Source organism: Semicossyphus pulcher, unplaced genomic scaffold (assembly GCF_022749685.1).
Source record: "Semicossyphus pulcher isolate SPU_LCO1_2020_fin unplaced genomic scaffold, fSemPul1.0.p SCAF_6, whole genome shotgun sequence".
In the NCBI taxonomy this organism is placed as follows: domain Eukaryota; kingdom Metazoa; phylum Chordata; class Actinopteri; order Labriformes; family Labridae; genus Semicossyphus; species Semicossyphus pulcher.
Window position 1 is genome coordinate 28,396,685 of NW_027211737.1, and position 20,704 is coordinate 28,417,388.

General features: G+C 46.2%; 1 protein-coding gene across 2 annotated transcripts in view; it reads left to right on the plus strand.

Moving 5' to 3' along the window:
- kat6a (K(lysine) acetyltransferase 6A) overlaps positions 1-19,178 on the plus strand; it is a 33,850-nt gene extending 14,672 nt beyond the window's left edge. Inside the window, exons 4-16 of one of the 2 annotated variants that reach the window (XM_069682564.1) lie at positions 50-131; positions 446-560; positions 1,799-2,115; positions 4,430-4,542; positions 6,935-7,050; positions 7,516-7,657; positions 8,639-8,800; positions 9,800-9,893; positions 10,013-10,244; positions 11,884-12,082; positions 12,171-12,890; positions 13,148-13,409; positions 13,518-19,178. In XM_069682564.1, the coding sequence (XP_069538665.1) occupies positions 50-131; positions 446-560; positions 1,799-2,115; positions 4,430-4,542; positions 6,935-7,050; positions 7,516-7,657; positions 8,639-8,800; positions 9,800-9,893; positions 10,013-10,244; positions 11,884-12,082; positions 12,171-12,890; positions 13,148-13,409; positions 13,518-16,888 (5,925 nt within the window). In that variant the 3' untranslated portion in view covers positions 16,889-19,178. The remainder of the gene's footprint in view (positions 1-49; positions 132-445; positions 561-1,798; positions 2,116-4,429; positions 4,543-6,934; positions 7,051-7,515; positions 7,658-8,638; positions 8,801-9,799; positions 9,894-10,012; positions 10,245-11,883; positions 12,083-12,170; positions 12,891-13,147; positions 13,410-13,517) is intronic. The other variant, XM_069682565.1, reaches the window with a different exon arrangement.
- Positions 19,179-20,704: the final 1,526 nt, after the last annotated feature.

Consider the following 20,704-nt stretch of genomic DNA (forward strand, 5'->3'; position numbering starts at 1 on the left):
ACCTAAAGCCTTTGTTAATCATCGCTGCTTGTGCGTTTGCTCTGCACAGGACAACATGTTGTTCTGTGACTCTTGCGACCGGGGCTTCCACATGGAGTGCTGTGATCCTCCCCTCACGCGGATGCCAAAAGGTAAAAGCTCCTTTGACTCATTTCCCACCTCTTCATTACCTATTTATATCCCCTCCATGAATTTAACTTGTATCTGTTCTACATCTGAAAGACTGCACAAAACTCAAACATTACCACTCTATGGTAATAAAGTCATGCTAAGTGATTTCTTGAGCTGTTGCCTCCATCTCTAATAAAGCACCTAATGCTTCACCATTAAGTGCTAATGTATGCGAGACGTCCCAGAGAGTGTTGCTATCTGCGCTGAAGCCTGTCTCGTCTAATCCACCTCAGTGTATGTGAGCCTGTGCTTTTTTTTTTTCCTCTTCTCCCAGGCATGTGGATTTGTCAAATCTGCCAACCCAGGAAAAAGGGAAAGAAGCTTTTACACGAAAAGGCAGCACAAATCAAACGGCGCTACAACGCGCCGCTGGGGCGGCCCAAGAACAGGTAAGGAAATGCCTTCAGCTTATGGCGTCTGTTTCAGTGTCGGCACAGTGGAGAGTCGCAGTAAGATGACATGTATCTGTTTCAACAGAGTGCAGTCAGGGATTTTGTAGGATTATAGTCAGGTGTATGATCAACCAATTATACCAAACAGGTGCTAATGATCATCAGTTTCACATGTAGGTTGAAACACAGTCATTAACTGAAACAGAAACAGCTGTGTCGGAGGCTTAAAACTGGGTGAGGAACAGACAAACTCTGCTGCCAATGTAAGGTCGTGGAAGACAGTTTCATGTCACAGGTCGTACACCATCGCAAGACTGAGCACAGCAACAAGACACAAGGTAGTTATACTGCAACAGCAAGGTCTCTCCCAGACAAAGATTTCAAAGCAGACTGGGGTTTCAAGATGTGCTGTTCAAGCTCTTGTGAAGAAGCACGAGGAAACGGGCAACGCTGAGGAGCGTAGACGCAGTGGCCGGCCAAGGATCCTTAGTGCAGCAGATGAAAAACACATCGAGCTTATTTCCCATCGAACTTGGAAGTTGTCCAGGTACACCGATCTACTGTCCAGAGAAGTCTGGCCAGAAGTGTTCTTCATGGAAGAGTTGCAGCCAAAAAGCCATACCTCTGACATGGAAACAAGGCCAAGCGACTCAACTAACATAGGAACAAAACATAGGAACTGGGGTGCTGAAACATGGCAGCAGGTGCTCTGGACTGATGAGTCAAAATGTGAAATATTTGGCTGTAGCAGAAGGCAGTTTGTTCGCTGAAGGGCTGGAGAGCGGTACAATAATGAGTGTCTGCAGGCAACAGTGAAGCACGGTGGAGGTTCCTTGTAAGTTGGGGCTGCATGTCTGCAAATGGATTTGATCAGGATTAATGGTGTCCTCAATGCTGAGAAATACAGGCAGATACTTATCCATCATGCAATACCATCAGGGAGGCGTAAAATTGGCCCCAAATTTATTTTGCAGCAGGACAACGACCCCAAACATACAGCCAATGTCATTAAGAACTAGATTTGATTTAGATTTCTCTTCTGTCCATTCACTGCATTATGTTAAGTGACGAAAATAAACTGTTAACACTTCCATTTTTCACACCTGCCTAAAACTTTTGCACAGTACTGTATATAAAATATAGTGGAGGGGTCTGTCATCAAGTAGTATCTGGACCTACCAAGCTGCATTATCTTCTGACACCAGTCTTAACCAGACTAATCTCTCCCTCTGCAGGCCGGGGCGGCCTTTCAAAAAGCTTGGCGGTCGTGGTCGGCGGAAGCGCTCGGCCTCAGCCAACTCCTCCTCCAGCTCCTCCTGCGAGGGTTACCCCGGCGATGACAGGCTTCTCTTTTCGCTGCGGGACGACGACGACCTGTCGCAGAGCAGCCTGCGCTTCAACAACAAGACGAAGGGGCTCATCGACGCGCTCACAAAGTTCTTCACACCGTCGCCCGAGGGCCGCAAGGCACGGCAGGAAGTGGTGGACTACTCGCAGCAGTGCCGCATCCGGAAGAAATCCAGTCGTAAAGGAGAAGGAGATGACAGGGGGGGTAAGGATGAGCTTTGTTTTTCTGCTTATACAGACAAAAACTATTACCACTTCAGAAATGTAAAACAGCTTTGGTTAAGATATTAATCAAACCTTTTCTCCTAATAGTTGCACTACAACAAAAATATACAAGATTGGCAGTTAAGCAAAAATTGATTGTAATCATTTGTTATGCGTAAGCTTCTAGTTTATAAAGTTCTCATATCAGAAATAGCTTTGGGATTGCAAGTGGTAAGTGTCATACATGAAGTGAATGCACTCTACTGTGTTCAGATAAAGAGGCATGAAGCTAATTTGCGGCAGTGCAGCGTCTTAATTATTAATGTGGTACATGAAAAGTAGGCCATGTTGTTTTTTAAAGATGAATCGTTTATTGATTTCACAATAGACAACATCTGTAAATATTTCAATCGCACGTCACAATGTTAACGTTTAACTTAGTCATAAAATATAATTGAAGCGATAATAAATACACGACCAATGACAAACCATTGCTGTAAAACCCCCCAGGTCTTTACATTAGGGTTATTTCCAGCTGTTGTAATGAGCAGGAGGCACTTTTAAAAGCCAATAATAAAGGGTTGACTATGCCCCCATTCCAAATGATACTGCTCCACCTTAACAAGCATCCTATATAATATTTGGTCAAGGGCAAGTGGGTAATGAAATTTAACGTCCACAGCATAAATTCCCACTTTAATGAGCCATCAGCATGTTAACATTAAAAGCATAAAATTACTTCATGCATCCTTTGAAAGTACGCCGTGCTTCAGCGTTGTTGTCCCATTAGAAAAATGATCCAGCCCTCATTTTGTGTATTTGGAAATAATAGACGGAGTATAATAATAACAATAATTTATTTGTAATTTCTTCCCTCAGAAAATAATTGCTTTTGCATCAAAAGAAATGGCTTTGAAATTTGAAGGGGCCACCTGCAGTTCTATTACCACTGAGCTTACTGAAGCCAAAACACACACAGAGTCTTAAGTACAGCACAATAAAAGAGAAAAACTGAGACAGAGAATTGGAGAGCGTTCACGTCAGGTTTCACTGGCACCAGTTTCTGTGTTTTGACCCAATTAGAAGACTTTGTTGAACAATGGTTATGCAGGTTTTAAGAAAAGTGATTATTCAAAACAAGTTTAAACTGTTTATGTATAGAAAAAAACACAATATACCCCATTGATAGTTTTTTGTTATTGAAAATATATGTGCATCTGTCACATCGTACAAACCTGGTGAAATATTAATATTGAACCTGTAATGATGTGATCGAATTCAGCAATGAAGCACAGCAGAAAATGCTTACCCACAACAAATTAGTAATCTGCTGTCCCGAGTCCCAGAATGATCTCATGTTTAAAGTAGTGAGCTTTGTATTCCAACAGGTAGCGATAACACGCTTCCTGTTACAAACCAATGGAATAAACTAACGAGCCAAGCCGTTGTTAACCTCTCCTGCGTCCCGACTGTAGTCAGAAAGCACAGGGGAAACGTACTGTTGTTCTGCTCCTGGGCCGAAGTTGCAATTAACTTTGGGGCTATTTCCTGTCACTTTAATACACCAGCAGCAAGCGAGACATTGGAGCACGCAGCCTAAACTGTACATTAGTTCAAGACTTCACCTAACTCGTGCACACACACTTCTGATGTCTCTCACTCGCTCTACCACCCCACTCTCACGCACTTCCCAAAACAGACCTATGCTTGTTTGTGCTACAGAACTTATCAACTCAACGCCAACGCACCTCAGAAGCATTAAATGTACCACCATGTACTCATGTAGTTGTCGTTTTTGGAGGGGGGCGTTAGTGTTCGTTTTAATTCGAACAAATTCCACATCGCGTTGAATTCGTTCTGTCTTGATTTTGGGGAAAAGTGACAGCCCCAGCATCTGTCATGATATGACATAGAATAAGCCATCAATGATACACTTCAACGTCCGTAGTGGGAAGCACGCATACAGCACACATACTACTCCTTGCCTGAGCACTATGCATTGTTTGTTTAAAAGCTTGCTGTAGTTGCGCTTACTGTTGAGACAAAGCAGAGCAGAAAGTGCACTTAGATAAAGCTAAATGGCAAACAGCTTATTTCATAGAACAACCCCACACCTTCAAGTTGGTGTGTCACCTGATCTCCTGTGTTAAAGCAGCTAAATCCCTCCTACTAGAAATATCCTTTAACTATGTGGGTATATATAGCACAAATTGTAAACTATATACAAGATGTCAATCAGCCGACATGTTGGCTGTCAGTCTAGCAAGCTTGTCACTAAATTTACATCAATGTTGACTCTGTATTTGAATCCACAGACAATCAGGACGGCAGCGACTGGCGTGAAGACGACGAGAAACTGCCTGGCCACGAGAACCTGACGGAAAAAGACATTGAACTGTTCAGACACATCCAAGAGCTGGCACTACAGGTACGCAGACAAAAGATACGATGTCTTATATATTTGTTGTGCGAACAGAGAAGCCAAAATAGAGGGAGGCGCTGACGAGGGGCCAAATTGTGTAGAGAGAGACAGCATCAGGAGGGACGTGCTTGTCTGTGACTGAGGCTGAGACAGGATGGAGGGATTGGATGTGATGTTGTGTTTCAGTGGTGATGAGAATGTGGTTAGAAAGAGCGGAGTCAACAACAGCCAGGTTGTAAAAGATGAAGTCACAGTCCTAAACAGCGTCTGTGCGATGTTTGTGGGTGGAAAGTCAATGAGCTGCGAGAGGGCTTTGTGTTTCAGCACTGAAGGAAATTAATTTGTGATGAAACAGCTGCCAGATTCAGCCTGTATATTAAAATCATCCATTACTATATGCAGAGTGCATGAAGAAGAGAAGAATGACTGTAGGACTGAGTGTGGATCAAAGGTTTAATAACCAGTAGATGGAAATAACAAGGGTTGTTAAAAGGACAGCAGCTTCACCACATCGCTGTTTAAACGGGCTGGTCAGCGAGCCGTACCCTGAGTCGTCTGCCATGACACAAAGTGAGTGTTGGTGTCAAACATCATACGTTTGACAGAGTGAACATGACACAGGGCAGCTGTGACGATGATGTCTTGCACTGACCGGTTAGCTTACTCAGTGCAGGTACAGGAAGGAAACATTACTTAGCGACATTAAAGTCCCTGTTCACGCAGCTGTAGATTACCAGGGAGCGTTTGGTTTGGTCAGCATGGTGGGAGTCGCATGGTAGCAATGCACCATCCCCGATCCCAACTGGGGTATTCACACGGATGTTTGAGTGCTCCATGTAGGCAGAGTAGTTAGCATTAATAATGTGCAAAAAAGGCTCAGTAGCAGTGGAGAAGAATACATGATGGTCATTAAACTACAGGAGGGATGTCCAAACTGGTCCTGTGAAATCCTGAGGCAAAAGATTGTCAGATTTTATGTGGTGGTCCGATTCAATGTTGATGGAAAATGAAGTCAATATAAGGAGTTCCTCTGAACGTGCTGTATTGAAAGCGAAAGCTAGGTTCTCCTGCTCACCGACCTGTGCCAGCAGTTCCTACACGCACCAGGGTGCATTGCAAGCATGCAGTTACAGCCTTGCATTACTCCACTGCATTTCTTTAGCTGTATACTCTGACCTGAATAAACATGGCTAAATATCAGTCAACCAAAAAACTGTACAATCTATCTCTTCCATAGCATCCTTTGCACTCATGATTTGGGATGCCATGTTTGCTGGATGTGCTGTAGTTTAAAAGCTAGTTCGCAGTTGAAACGAGGGGGAGACTAGAAAACCAAGCCAAAATAGCCTCTAGTTCTTCTGTGCCACCAACTATCTTTATAGGTTTTGCAGCTGCACCAAACTGCACCCCGGCACAAGGTGAACATCTGCAACATCTGCAACAAAACTATATATTTAACTCTGACTGGATATCTACACAGGCAACGTATTTGAAGTGTATTTTTGACACGTGTGTGCCACAACAGAACCACTCCAATGTTATTCAATGCTGCAATCTCCTTCAGCCGCGTAAGCTGCACGCAGAAAGCCATTGACTGCTATGTAAATGCATGCCCACAACCAAGGAATCCATGGTTTAATGTGATCTCTTCAACTTCAACTTCAGTTACCTATTGAAGTTATTGATCGGCTAGATAAGCAGGTAAGATAAATTTAAAAGAGCAATGAAAATGTACATTTCCTCAACATCTGGGTATATCAATGCTATTCATTCTCATTTTACTTCTACATCCGACATAAACACAGAATTTATGCACAATTAAGAAATAAGTCTACAAGTCTGTTGCAAAGTTGTCTTCTTCTACGGTTTCTGGCAGACTGCACACTTTGTGGCATCACTGCCACCCCTATTTATAACCAGGAATCTCAGCTAACTTTGAGACTCATCTTTGTTGTAGTCGCAGCCGGTGTAGGTTGCAAAATAGATGCTGCCGTGACACTCATGTGTCGCGCACGTTTGTTTGACGCTGCAGTGTCGGTGTAGATTCCCAGTGAGACATGAGGTTGAAATAGTAAAAACTAACTTAATGGTAACTGTAGCCTTGAAACTCTGAGAAATATAAGGCAATAAGAATGTTTGGCTTTTGGTCACTCATTGGAGTTTTTTAAATTTTTTTCTATATTTTTTTAAGGCGCTTTGCCGTCATTGAATGGACAGTGGATAGAGTTATAAGTGAGGGAAGAGAGAGTGGGGACAACCTGCAGCAAATGGCCTCGAACCCAGCGCCCCCTCGCTTTTGGATTCCACTGGTTTGCCCCACGATCTGTTAAATACTTGAGAAGTAAACCCTTTTTCTCTCCTCTCTTTCTTCCTTCATCTTTGTTGCTCGCTCATACAGAAAGTCGGGGTGACGGGTCCACCGGACCCTCAGATGCGCTGTCCGTCAGTCATCGAATTTGGCAAGTTTGAAATCCAGACGTGGTATTCATCTCCGTACCCCCAGGAATACAGCAGGTAATTAATACCACTATAATGAATCACAGCAGAGTAATGTTTCAGCTCTCAGTGCTCCTAGTAGGTGTGGAAATTAGCACCAGCGTAATGGAGCTCAATTACAACGCTGTTTACAGTACCACCTACTTTGGCAGGTAACCAGCCAGAGCAAGGGAGGTAATTTGATTCAGATTTCTGAGGGTGCATGTAACTGTTAAATAAATTCTGCACTACTATTTTGAAAGAATGTTGTAGGAAGCAACGTCATTAGGAGGCTTAAAAGATGTCAAATAAACAATATTATAAGCAGCTAATAAAAGCTAAAGAAATAACTACCCATATTTACCAATAATCTAATTATTTGAATAAAATATTATGTAAATATCTGATTTTGATGAAGTGATTAAATCCTCTCTTCATTTCAGCTAGACTAGAATCCTGACTTTTCCTTCTTTTGTCTCACTCCCTTTCCTGTTCCCTTTGCAGGCTACCCAAACTCTACTTGTGTGAGTTTTGTCTGCGCTACATGAAAAGTCGCAGCATCCTCTACCAGCACATGAAGAAGTGCAGCTGGTTCCACCCCCCTGCTAATGAGATCTACAGGAAGGATGAAGTCTCTGTATTTGAGGTGAGTGATTTGTTCAGAAAGATAGTGAAAACGATGGTTATAATTAATGAACTGAAAGAGAAGCAAAAAAACAAGCGAGTGATGACACTGTAACAGAGTCAGGCATGCGTTTATCCCACTACAGCAGCGATCTTAACCACACGACCTTTCTTCTTCTCTCTTCTTCTTCTCACAGCAAATGACACTTAGGGTTCTAAGTCTTAGGCTACAAACACATGTACAGTGTAGGAACAATGCTGCGATGGCGATCATGACGGTGCATGTCCGTGACGAAGCATTGGCAACAATCACGTTAGTTTTTAGCTTAAAACAGCGAGGACTACACTGTGGGATATTTTAAATAGGATGATACTCCATCATCTGGGTACAATACCGTAACACAATAACGTACCTGTCACTGCATTTTATATTAGTATATTGGTCACACAGGTATATAGGACGCAGCCCACTTTTCTTATACACCAAATTTTACAGCAATTGACCCAGCCTACCATAGTGTTTTTTTGTATTATTTCTGCTGGGAAACTAACTGTAATAATTAAAAGAACTCATTATTACCACTTTACAGTTAAGCTGATCTTCTGGGTCTTGTAGCGCAGCTTTAGAGTAATTCAGTGGATTGTCGTCTGCAGGCCACTGCAGCTCCTGTTTCCCCCCGCTCTGCAGTCCATCCTCACTCGGAGGAGAGCAGAGATACCTGGCGAGCTGCCAACCTGAACCTCCCTCCCTCTCTGTCTCTTTCCAGCTCTTTGTTTCTCTCCTCCACCCTCTCTATCTGTCAGGGTCTCCAGGGACACAGCTGAGATCATTGCCCAACATTAACTTCACTCCTCTATTCACCTTCACTTTGTTCCACAGCTCCTTAACAGCAGCTTAAAGATATGCCGCTGAGCAGCAGTGTGTCTGCGACTAAACAGCAGCCATTTAGGAAACTTTGTTATTGTGTAGCCCTCATGCACTTTCTCATTTATCTCACTACAGGTTGATGGGAATGTGAGCACAATCTACTGTCAGAACCTGTGTCTGCTGGCCAAGCTGTTCCTGGACCACAAGACCCTCTACTATGACGTTGAGCCCTTCCTTTTCTACGTCCTGACCCAGAACGACAGCAAAGGTTGCCACCTTGTCGGCTACTTCTCCAAGGTAAGGACATGATATGCCTTTCCCTTTGCCTTGAAAGAGCAATTTGCCGCTGAGAAAAGCCTCTGTCAGTCAAAGCTGGTGTTCACTGTAATCGATAGAAGCAATAATATTTGTAATTGACGCCATAGCTGTGGAGAAAATTGTACAAACAGCTTGCTATTTTGGCCCATTCTACAACACCCAGCGTGCATTGCGTCCCTCCATCTGACAGGAATGTTGAAATACTACCGTTTTCCAAACAAGGACACTGATCGCTGCATGCAAGGGCTCAGAGCGATACAGAATCCGAATTCTCCGGGTCTGCAGTCTACATTTCAAACTGACGATTTTGAACAGGACATGACATCAGAGGCGGGCGTCCTAGATTGAGGAAGTGTAGTTTAGCAAGCTTCCCTGACCTCCGCCAGATGACGTAAAACAGGGCCCATTGGAAAGGCGGATAGCGTCCTCCAAAGCCACAGAGCCACATTTTTTTGCCTACCATAATGGCATTAGCTCCCCATAATAGCATGATAGGACTGAGGTTGAAAATCGCTGAACTGGCCCTTTAACTTAATGTTCAGTGTTATATTTCTAAGGGTCCACACCACCGTGCTACTTCATTATCAAGGAATACATATCTTGTGAATTTTAATCATTGTGCACAAAGTTAATAAAACAGCTTGAACCAACATGGAGAGAAAGACGTATTCAAATTAAATAAAGATGAAATGTATTGGCATCACCTCCCACTGGTGCATTTCTTCAAACATACAAATGCTCCTGCTGTGTCTCAGATAAACACTGAGAGCTGTGAGCTCCGTTTTCCCTCTGTGGACTTTATAGGCACAGGTGCTCCCATTAACATGCCTCCTCACTGCCAAAACGCAGCAGTTAGTAAGAGGACGCAGAACCATCAAACCCCTGCTGTACACCAACACCAACACAGTCCTGCTATGTGATGTAGTTTCCATCATTTGTTTCCTAATGCTGAAATGTGTCTCTTTCTCTCTTTTCCAGGAGAAGCACTGTCAACAGAAGTACAACGTATCATGCATCATGATTCTTCCACAATACCAGCGCCAGGGCTACGGACGCTTTCTCATTGACTTCAGTAAGGGCAAAACGCACAGTGACAACACATACAACAGGGAAACATCTCCGTTGTTACTTGTTTTAGAGATACCCTTAATTTTTGTGCCTCATGGTATCTGTTTCTTTGGTTTATTGCAGGTTACTTACTGTCCAAGCGCGAGGGCCAGCCGGGATCTCCGGAGAAGCCTCTGTCTGACCTAGGTCGGTTGTCCTACATGGCCTACTGGCGCAGCGTGGTGCTGGAGTGTCTCCATGAGGTCCGCGATCGACAGATCACCATACGACAACTCAGCAAACTGACCGGGATCTGCCCGCAGGACATCACCACCACCCTGCACAGCCTCAACATGCTGGAGCCGCGAGGGGAAAGGTCAGAGCGTGACCTGCGCACACTCAAGAATGCAACATATTATTAAATGGATCAAACATGCAGTCCAGGTGTTCCCACTGCCCTGTATAGTTTGAAATTCCTTCAGATAGATGCATTTCTTTAATTGTTCACATCAGTATTTCCTCTTCATTAGCGTTTACTATGAAGACAAGAGGAGGATCTGGTTTCCAGCCAATACCCAGTCACACAGGGATTAGGCTACATAAGAGCTTTAATACTATGTAACAGAATATGGCATTCAGCCAGGTTACACCTTGCATGTAAACAAAGCCAGCCTCTAAAGTAGACGTTTGCGGGATCATAGCCTAAAGAGCTCCCATAAATAAAACGTGAATGCATTCTGATGTCTTTAAATTCCACTGACCATCAATTATGGTAAGGAGCCTCTGCCGTGATTAATTGACTCCTCATTATTAAGCTTTTTAAAAAGAGCCGTTAATAGCTTTATTTAATTTGACACCGCGGTGGCACTTTAAGAATCCTCAGTTTGCAGTCATGTACTAATTTTACTGGCTCTCAGCCAAAACGTCTTGCTTAAGTGACCCACTGTGACTGTGGTAGATTGCAGGCTACGTTGACATGTACCCAAGCCATTTGCTGAGTTGTATTCAGCCAAATTCCAGCAACAGTGGGATTGAAAGGGAAGCGTAAGAGACAACAGCTGCGTCCCAATCCAGCGGCTGCAGCCTTCGAAAGCCGTATTTGAAGGCTGATTGCGTCACAGCAGCGCTTCGAAGGATGTCCCAGCTGCTGAAGGATGTTCGAAAGCTCCTTCAGATGTGGCCGACAAATGCGTCCTCCTTCTCCTGGCCTGACATATCCCGAGATTCATCGCGTGCCAATTCAAACGAAACTCTTACACAGCCAAGGAATAAACTTTTAAATGTACACGTTTTGGGGCGCTGGTTTAGCTCGGTTGGTAGCGCAGGCGCCCCATATACAGAGGCTACAGTCCTCGTTGCACTGATCGCAAGGTCGACTCCCGGTCTGCCGATCATTTGGTGCGTGTCGTCCCCCACTCTCTCCTCCTTACATTTCCTGTCTATCTTTAGCTGTCCTATCAATTAAAGGCAAAAAGCCCCAAAAAATAATCTTAAAAAAAAACACGTTTTTGGTTTTAACTCGAATAGCTGGAGATACACGTTAAAAAACGAAAGGGCCCTTGAAACAAATTATCTTTAAAATAACAGGTTAACTTACGCAACGTTAGTTATGCTAGCTAGTTAGCCCGCTAGCTACCTGTTGCCAGGAGCGACGTTTGGTGACGCAAGGGTGAGGGTGGGAACAGCTGGTGACACAAACAGGAAATCCTCTGTAGACCAGACCGTCTCATTTCAGTTCGGTTTCAGCGGTCTACACAGGCTATGAATGGCACATCATCCGTAGAAGGCTGCAGCCCCTGGATTGGGACACAGCTACAGTTTTACATGGTTGTAAATGTGAATCTATTGTTACCTAATGCACCCAGGTATCCCTACACCCATTCACAACGATCTTCACATGGGTGGTGCCTACAAAGCTTTATTAGATTTCTATACACTTTATGTAGAAGACTGTCCATACAGAGTAATAATGCTAATAATAATGCTGGTGTTTGTTTTTGCTGTTGTTTTCACAGTATGGTCCTGGTGCGAAGGGAGAAGCTGGTGGTTAGCCACATGTCACGTCTCAAGGCCCGGCCACGGCAGCTGGAGGTGGACCCCGAGTGTCTCCGCTGGACTCCCGTCATTGTAACCAACACTGTGGTCTCTGACGCTGAAGGAGATGAGGACGATGAAGAGGAGGAAGAAGAACCAGAGGAAGACAACCACAAGGAGGTAGCTACACTGTTCTCATTTCCTCTATGTAATAAATTAATCTCAAGTTTCTGTACATTCTTATTTATTTCACTGTGTCTGTTAATAGATAAAACCAAGTCACAAGGTCCCACCGATATCCTGGCACATGCGCCAGGGGAAAAAGAGGGAGGAGGAGGACGAGGATGATGATGAGGAGGAAGAAGAAGATGAGGAGGAGGAAAGAAAGGGCTTCCTGGGGTTTCCTATCAGCCAAAGCTCTCCAAGTTCCACTCCCGTTCGCTGTCCACCCCCTGTCCCTGAACCACCCCGACCCCCTCCCCCAACAAACGGAGAACGCAGACCACGGGGGCGCCCACCCAAAAACTGGCCTTGGGGCAAGGTGAAAGACAACACACGGGTGGGCCGGCCACCTAAAATCCGCCCAGTAGATGACGAGGATGATGAAGACGAGGAGAGGAAAGAGGGAGGAAAAACCACAGGCTCTGGGAGCAGCCCCCCCTCCATTTTCTCCCTGGAAAGACAAGCAGAGTCCACAGCCTTTCACTCTCTGGACATGGCCAGGCACCCCTCCATAACCCCCACGCGGCGAGGCCGGCCCCCGAGGAAAAGGAGAGGTCCGAAGCCCAGACTGGTAGAGGGGCCCGGAGAGGGGCTGACGCAGCTTCCCGTGGTCTCCAGGTTGAATGATTCTCCGCCCATTAGGAAGAGCTGTTTCAGTGAAAGCAGTGAAGAGGAGGAAGATGATGACGACGACGAAGATGATGAGGAGAGGAGGGCATGCTCTCCTCCCATTCTCACCAAGCCCGCCATGGGGCTCAAATGCAAGGTAATAAACACACTTTAGATTCACTGATAGGGAAATGATGTTAAAACACCTGAATGTAGATGGATTCAGCGTCTGTTTCTAGAGATCGAGCAATCTAAACAAATCAGCATTCAGTCCTACTGAGAGCTGAATGAGTTACATGCTAGGAACTTGACCATAATCTTCTTGATCTCAGTCAGCACAGGTCTTTCAAGTCTGTATTGTCACATTAAACAAAAAGTCAAAAGCACACTTAATTTCTTCTCCTTTCTACCCAGAAGCCACTGAGGAAACGACGCTTTCGCCAGCGCAGCCACCCTCACAGCAGCGTGGTGACAGAGACCATTTCTGAGACAACAGAGGTGTTGGATGAGCCATTTGTGGACTCAGACTCAGAGCGGCCCATGCCCAGGCTGGAGGAGGAGACTCCTTTAGGCCACCCACTGCACCGCTACCCCCCAGCTCGCTCTGCTCTGAGGTTGTCTGACCCAGCACCCAAAAGAGGCCGGCACTCCAACCTCTCGGATTCAGAGGAAGACGGTGAGCAGACAGCTTTTTAATGCCACACTTGGCAGCATTAGTGATATCTATATAAAAGTATTTGTGCATCATTCTCTAACGCATGTTTATCTTCTTGCTTCTTTTCAGAGTTAACACCTGTGCTGAAGCCTGTGGCTGCTCTACAAGCTGCAGCATCAGAGACCCTTGCAGCTAACCCTGAAGTCCCAGTCAAGAAGAAGAAAGGCTGGCCTAAGGGAAAGAGCCGCAAACCACTTCACTGGAAGAAACGGGGGCCTGGAAAGCCACCTGGCGCAGACAGCCAGGCTCAAAGTGGGGATCCCTCACAGCCCAAAATCAAGATGAAGCCTGGCCGCAAGCCCCGGAGCTGGTACCTGCAGCGGGCCCAGGAAGAGGCAGAGAGGCAGGAGCAGGAAAGAAAAAGGCCGTTGGCGCAGCAGCTCGACAAAGATCCGCAGCTGCTCCAGACAGATGATCGTAACAGCAAACGGGTCTGCAGAACCAACACCGACAGAGACAACAAACAGAAAGACTCTGATGAAGAGGACGACTATCTCCCTAAGCCTGTTGAGCAGAAGATACCCAAGAGGAGAGGGAGACCGCCTAAGAATCGCCCCCTCCTCCAGCCGCCACAGCCTGCCCCCAAACCACCTCCAACCTCTGAGCCGGAGGAGGAAGAGGATGAGGAGGAGGAGACTCGAGGAGCTTGGGAGGAAGACAAACCCAGCCGTCCACCGTCCCGTCCCCTGCTTTCACCTTCTTCCTCTTCTTCCACCTCAGGGCCCCGGGCGCCACAGTCCCGGCCTCAGGACACAGATATGGGTGACAGGGAAGAAGATGATGACGATGAGGAGAGGGAGGAAGAGGAGTTTGGCAGCTTGGGCAGCAGTGGCGGTATCAACAGGCGGGCAGTGCCCACACCAGGTTCTGGAAGCCGGCGCAGTGAAGACCACGATGCAGATGATGAAGGTGACGGACACTTGGAGGACAAGAGCAACGGCAGCAACAACGGTAGTAAGAAGAGAAAAAGTCAGGACTCTGAAGATGAAGATGAGGATGAAGACGAGGAGGAGGAGCCTGCCTCCCGAGCAAGCTCTCCTCCGGTCAAAGAAGAACCCCAAGGTGGAGAGGCTTTTTTAGACATGGAGAACAGCGTGGCCCGGGACTATGTCAGCAAGCAGGAGGAGGAAGAAGAGGAGGAGGAGGAGGCTGAGGAGGAAGTGCAGGAGGCCAAGTGTCGTCCTTCCTCAACTGACCCACAGCAGGAGGAGAGGAGGCGCAGAGAGCAGGAGGAGTCTGCTGCAGCAGCCGCAGCAGTGGAAACGGTTACGGCCATGTCTGTTCCCTCTGAGCCGATGGAGCTGCAGCCGCTGCACCCAGACGACAAAGACGTCACGCTGTTGATGGAACCACAACACACACACACCCACTCCCACCCGCACCAGCACTCTGACTTCAAAGAGGAGCTGAGCCACCATCACACGCATCACCCCCATCATCACTCCAATGAGCTGGACCTGGAGACGATGCAGGCGGTCCAGTCCCTGACGCAGGGGGAAGCCCAGGATGAAGAGACTGAACCCCAGCCACACCACGGGGCCTACCAGGACTGTGAGGAGACCCTAGCCGCCTGCCGGACCCTGCAGAGCTACAGCCACACAGGGGAGGCCGAGGAGGAGGCCCTGGCCTTAGTGGAGGAGTGCGGGGCCTCCCAACACAGCAGCCCCCTCCCAAATCCCCCAGTGCCGCCCCTGCCCAGTCAGTCTGTGCGCTCGGTGAACAGTCCGGGGTTGCCCTCTGGCATCTTGGACACAACACCAGCCGGCCAGAGGGGAGGGACACCTGGCCCCAATGTAACAGGAGGCACTGGTGGAGGTCCTGGAGCGGGCTACACACAGATCACACCAGAACATCCCAGTTCTCTGTCTGCCCCCTCCCAGCAGAATATGGAGACATCGCCAATGATGGATGTGCCATCCGTGTCGGACCACTCGCAGCAGGTGGTGGACAGCGGCTTCAGCGACCTCGGCAGCATCGAGAGCACGACAGAGAACTATGACAACCCCAGCAGCTACGACTCCACCATGGGCGGAGGGGGCAATGGAACAGGGAATGGGGGGAATGGAGGGGGAATGTCAGCTGCTGTAGTTGCAGGAGCTTCCACAGTTTCCTCGTCATCAGCCTCCTCTTCTTCGAGCTCGGCAACCCCGTCCTCCTCTCAGTCCAACAGCTGCTCCTTCGTGCCGGCCCCCAGCCTCACGTCTTCCACAGGAACTGGAGGATCCCAACTAGCAATGGGCAGCTGTAGCCTCATCCAGCAAACAGGACCAGGACCCAACAACGGACCTGGGTCCAGTAATGTAGGCGGAGCTGTGCCCCAGCCCCAGCCCCCACCACCCCCACCGCCGTCCAACACCCCCAGCTGTGGCATTAAGTCTCCTCAGAGCTGCGGCGTGATCGAGAGGCCTCCCAGCACCAACCAGCAGCAGCAGCAGCAGCAGTCTCAAAAAAAGGTTCCTCAGCAACCTCCACAGCAGCAGCAACAAGCCCCCAACCCTCAGCCTCCACCGTCAGCTCCACCACCACCCCCACAGCAACAACAGCAGGCCCTGTCTCAGTGTAGCATGGGCAACGGCTTCGCCTCGACGCCTATGATCATGGAGATCCCCGAGAGCGGAGGCGGAGGAGGGGGCCGCACCCTGTATGAGCGCATGGGTCAGGACTTTGGCACAGGGGGCTACCCCCAGCCCTCGGCCACCTTCAGCCTGGCCAAACTCCAGCAGCTCACAAACACCATCATGGACCCCCATGCCATGCCCTACTCTCACTCAGCCTCCGTCACCTCTTACGCCACCAGTGTTTCTCTGTCCAACCCCGGGCTGGCCCCATCACCCCACACTCCTCTCGCTCAAGGCCAGCCCACTATGACCCCCCCTCCGAACCTGAGCTCTGGCTCCATGAACCTGGGCTCCCTGCAGCTGCAATGCAATATGCCCACCACCAATATCGGCCTGGGACCTCCGCCGCACACGCAGCGGCTACAGGGCCAGATGGCTACGGTCAAAGGACACATTTCTATCCGCTCCAAAGCCACTCAGCAGCTGGCCCCCGCCCCCCACCAGCAGCAGCTCTATGGCCGTAGCTCAGGGGCCGTGGCCATGCAGGGCACGCCGCGCACCTTGGCAGTGCAGCGTGGTATGATGCCAAACCTTATGCCCACGCCAGCACCGTACAATTCCATGAACATGACGCCGCTCAACGCCATGTCGGCCGGCTACCGAATGCCTCAACCCATGATGAACAGTGGTTACCATGGCAACCCCCCTTACATGAATCAACCAGCTCAGTACCCCATGCAAATGCAGATGGGCATGATGGGAGGGCAGGGTTACCCGCAGCAGCCTATGCAGCCCAATCATCACGGCAACATGATGTACACTGGCCCCTCCCATCACAGCTACGCTGGTGTCCCCAAACAGTCACCGTACATGAGCAGATGAGCGGCAGAACTGAAAAAGGAGATATGATGGGGCCTGAGCTGATACTCGCTGTACTCTAAATGTCCATTACTCCTGTTCACCCTCTCCAGTGCCGCGGCAGGCACAAGTGAGTGGAGGTGTTGGAGACAGAGAGGGTCTTTAGGTTTCCTGTTTTTCTATGTTGTCATTTCGTCCCTTTTTATTTGGGCTCGTTTCCCTCCCCTCCCAGCTGGCTGTGTACGGGAACAAGTCGGTAGGATTCAGGGTTGGGGCGTGTATATGGACCTCGGCCGTGCTGTGCTGCTCCAGGCCAGGCTTACACAGTGTAATGTGGTTTCACACAGGCCAAGGAGCCTCCTCCTCATGATACGCGGGGGGAGAGTAGGGGAGGACAAGAATGACGAGAAAGATGCACAGAGAAAGACAATACAGGAGTACCTTACTCTGTCAGACTGCGAGTGAAAAACTGAATATATTTGACCATGCACACAATCTTTTAATTGATATAGGAAGCCTTACCTTGAAAAAAGAGACAATGAAACATTGTAGGCAGACTCTTGTTTTGTTAAACAAAATGTTAAATCTTATTTTTGTTGTCGTTGTTTTTGTTGATTGTTTTTTGAAATACTTGTGTGCAGTCCGACCTCTTATATGCTTTGGTCTTTATATGTGTGGCATTCTGAAATGGAGATACACACTCGCTTTCTCAGAAATACCCAAACATCTCTGCGGCCACTCGGTCAGAAGGCTTTTCACCTCGTTCCAGAAAAGCGGAGGAGTGGGCCCTCCGGTGTTTGAGGTGTTGAGCTGTTTCCAGAGTCTCTGTCTTCCCAGATGGACGGTGTTGTACCAAAAAAACAGCAAAAACAGAAGACACGAGTGGGTCATTGTCTTATTATATGTCCATAAATAAAACAAGTAGCATTATTTTCCAGTTTGTTGCCACTCTGAAACGTTTAGATGTAAATATTCTGGTACTTCCCAATATCCAGCACACATACACACACACAAACACACACCGGCTAGCTGTTTCCAGTAGGTGGCTAGCTCAGGAAAGTTCAACATTCAGCTGTTCTTGTCCACACTCCACTGACAGACGGTGTACTATGTCAGCCTTTTTTAGCAGTTTACGGATTGCAGAACAAACGGTGGGATTTCAATTTAACTGCTTTAAGGAAAGTCAGTTAACGATAGCTGACCTCCCCTCATAAGTGTTAGTGACCCAAAGAGGTCGAGGAGTCCGCTTCTGAACGGTGAATTCTGTTCAAATCTTCTTCTTTTTTTACGTTGTATTTTTCTCTTCTGCTAAATTCTGCACTCCCATTGGCTAGACACATGGCAGCACACAGTCAGCCTTTATAAAAGGTGTGCTCGAATGCCTGATCTAGTGCGTGGTTCGGCCCTCACATAGAGGCACACTCGTATGAAAGCAGGGTCAGAGGTGATACGTGTTGGAGGTTCTGAAACGGTTGACCTTGTTGCTCCATGTACCAGTATTCAGAGTCAAAAGAGGAGTTTTGGTTTTCTTACAGACCTGACATTGCATACTTTCTTTGTGTGTATCGTTCTGTTCTGTACTTATTTTCTGTTGTGTTTCTTTCTGAATTTTATCAGACTGGGCAGCTTTCTTTTATGACACAAGCTGACTCTTTTTGACTTTAGAAAACCTATTGTAGAGAAAATGTTTTTTCTATAATATAAAAGGAAACTCTTACATTGATATTGGTACTGTCATTTTTTTCACTTCTGTTTCAGGAAAAAAAAAAACAATACATATTTTTTAGCTCGCCTCTTGGGTAATAATTACTAAGAAATTCAAAATTTAAAAAAATTACCACTCACTTTTAGTGACTTTAAGATGCCTTTAACCTCTCCATTCCATCTCATCTCTAGAGTTTTTCTATCTTTGTGTAGTATATTAATGCTATTTTAAACAAAAGGACTACAAATATCTAAAGGTCACTTGGCATTCTTTTCTTTTTTTTTACTTGTGTGTGTATAGGATGACTTCCTTACATTTAAGAGGCATGTAAAAAGGAGCTCAGTATATTTCTGTCTGTTTATATCGCTTCCCTTTTTGTATCCTTTGTAATTGTACATGTTGCGTTGTATGCTAAGAGAGAGCGCAAAATAAAGAGAGGAGTGACGGCTGGGCACACAGTGAAGGTTGATTTGCGCTCAGCGGCCTCAACTATCTACTCTCTCCCTGTATGTATTTCCATTTATTCTGTTTTTTTTTTCTTTCTTTCTTAGCAAGTACTTTCAAAGAACTCTGTACATTTTAACATAAAATGAAAATAAATTATGTTGAGCCATTCATGTTTTCCTTGAGCTTTTTAAAGTTGATCAAAGTCAGCTCGACTATTAAATCGTTGTGATCATAATCTCAATTAGGGCGGTGCATTGGCAAAGCATTACTTTGTAATACAATACGTATCACGATACATACATTTATTTTCTTTCTCAAGCTAATTTTAGGGAAACTTTCATTGTATAAAGATCCTGTAACCGTTTGCATAAAATCTAAGTTAATAAGGTTAACTATTTATCACAGTCCGTGTAACGCCAAGCATCATAGCACTACATTATGTCAAATCTGAGCAAAGAAATGAACGTTTGTCTACATCAGTAAGAAACGTCTTAGCATGTAAACCTTTAAAGAACATTGATTGTTTTTTAATTTATACAGTGTCAAAACATACGATCATGATACACAACTGAAACAATATTTTCTTACATCCCTACTCTCTATCCACTCCTAGTTTTGACATTGTTATTTTATGCTAAATACACATGTTCATAAGTAGTCTGAATAATTTGAATAAGTTGTATTTGGACTTGCTTTTGAGGAGGAATTGTAAGTTGTGCACAGGACAAATCATGACAACCTTGAACACAGCAGAAAAGCCATGTACTGGTACTGCAGAACAAGCTGGTGAGCAATTTGTTACAAATGAACAATTATTCTAGTGTCTTTTAAAACCTTCATTGTGAAGTGTAAATTAAAGTTTAAGAATCAATTAGTCCACTAATTTGTTTTATTAGCACGTTGCTGTTCTTTCTTGATAACATTTTTCTGACAGTGCTGCCAACGTAAAGCAAAGCACCCCCAACCTGTCAACAGACTCTGATTCAAACTTGCTTTTGATACTCAGAAGAAAACAGCCAGGGCCTTTAGACTCGGAGGGGATGAAATAATGAAATGCCATCACTGCGGGTAAAGGCCAATTGAATATGCCCGTGTACGTGGGCCTTGCATTTTGTGCAGCGTCCCTGAATGCAGCAATAGCTTTTGCAAACACAGCTCATATCAAAGTATTTGGGGAGAAAAGGACGAGCACAACATTCAGAAAGCTCTCATGTTAAATAACTAACACGTCATATAAGACCCGATCTCTCTGGTATTTTTATAGTACTATTTTCTAAGTGGTGGATATTTGAACTCCCTATAGTAAGTGAACATTAGAAATGGACTTCAACGCATCATTTCAGTCACTTGTGGAGCTCTTTGGACCACTTGTGGCCACTAGATGTCCCTGTAGGATGTGTGCAAGGCATGTAGTGAAGCAGGCCTCTGAACAGCAGTGATATCTTTTATCCACTTGAGACTTTGCCTCCTTTAATTTTTCTGGACTTTGAACGAAATGGTGTCACTTTTAATGAAATATCTCCGAACACAAAGGAATCTTATGTGTCAGATGTGTGTAATGTAAAAGCTCACTTTCTGATCAGCTGTTGATATCAGAAGGTGTAATTTGGTTGAAGCTATTCATCTACACATTCACTACATTAAATGCATAAAGTGAATGTAATATGTCTTTCAGTAGTGTTTTGTTT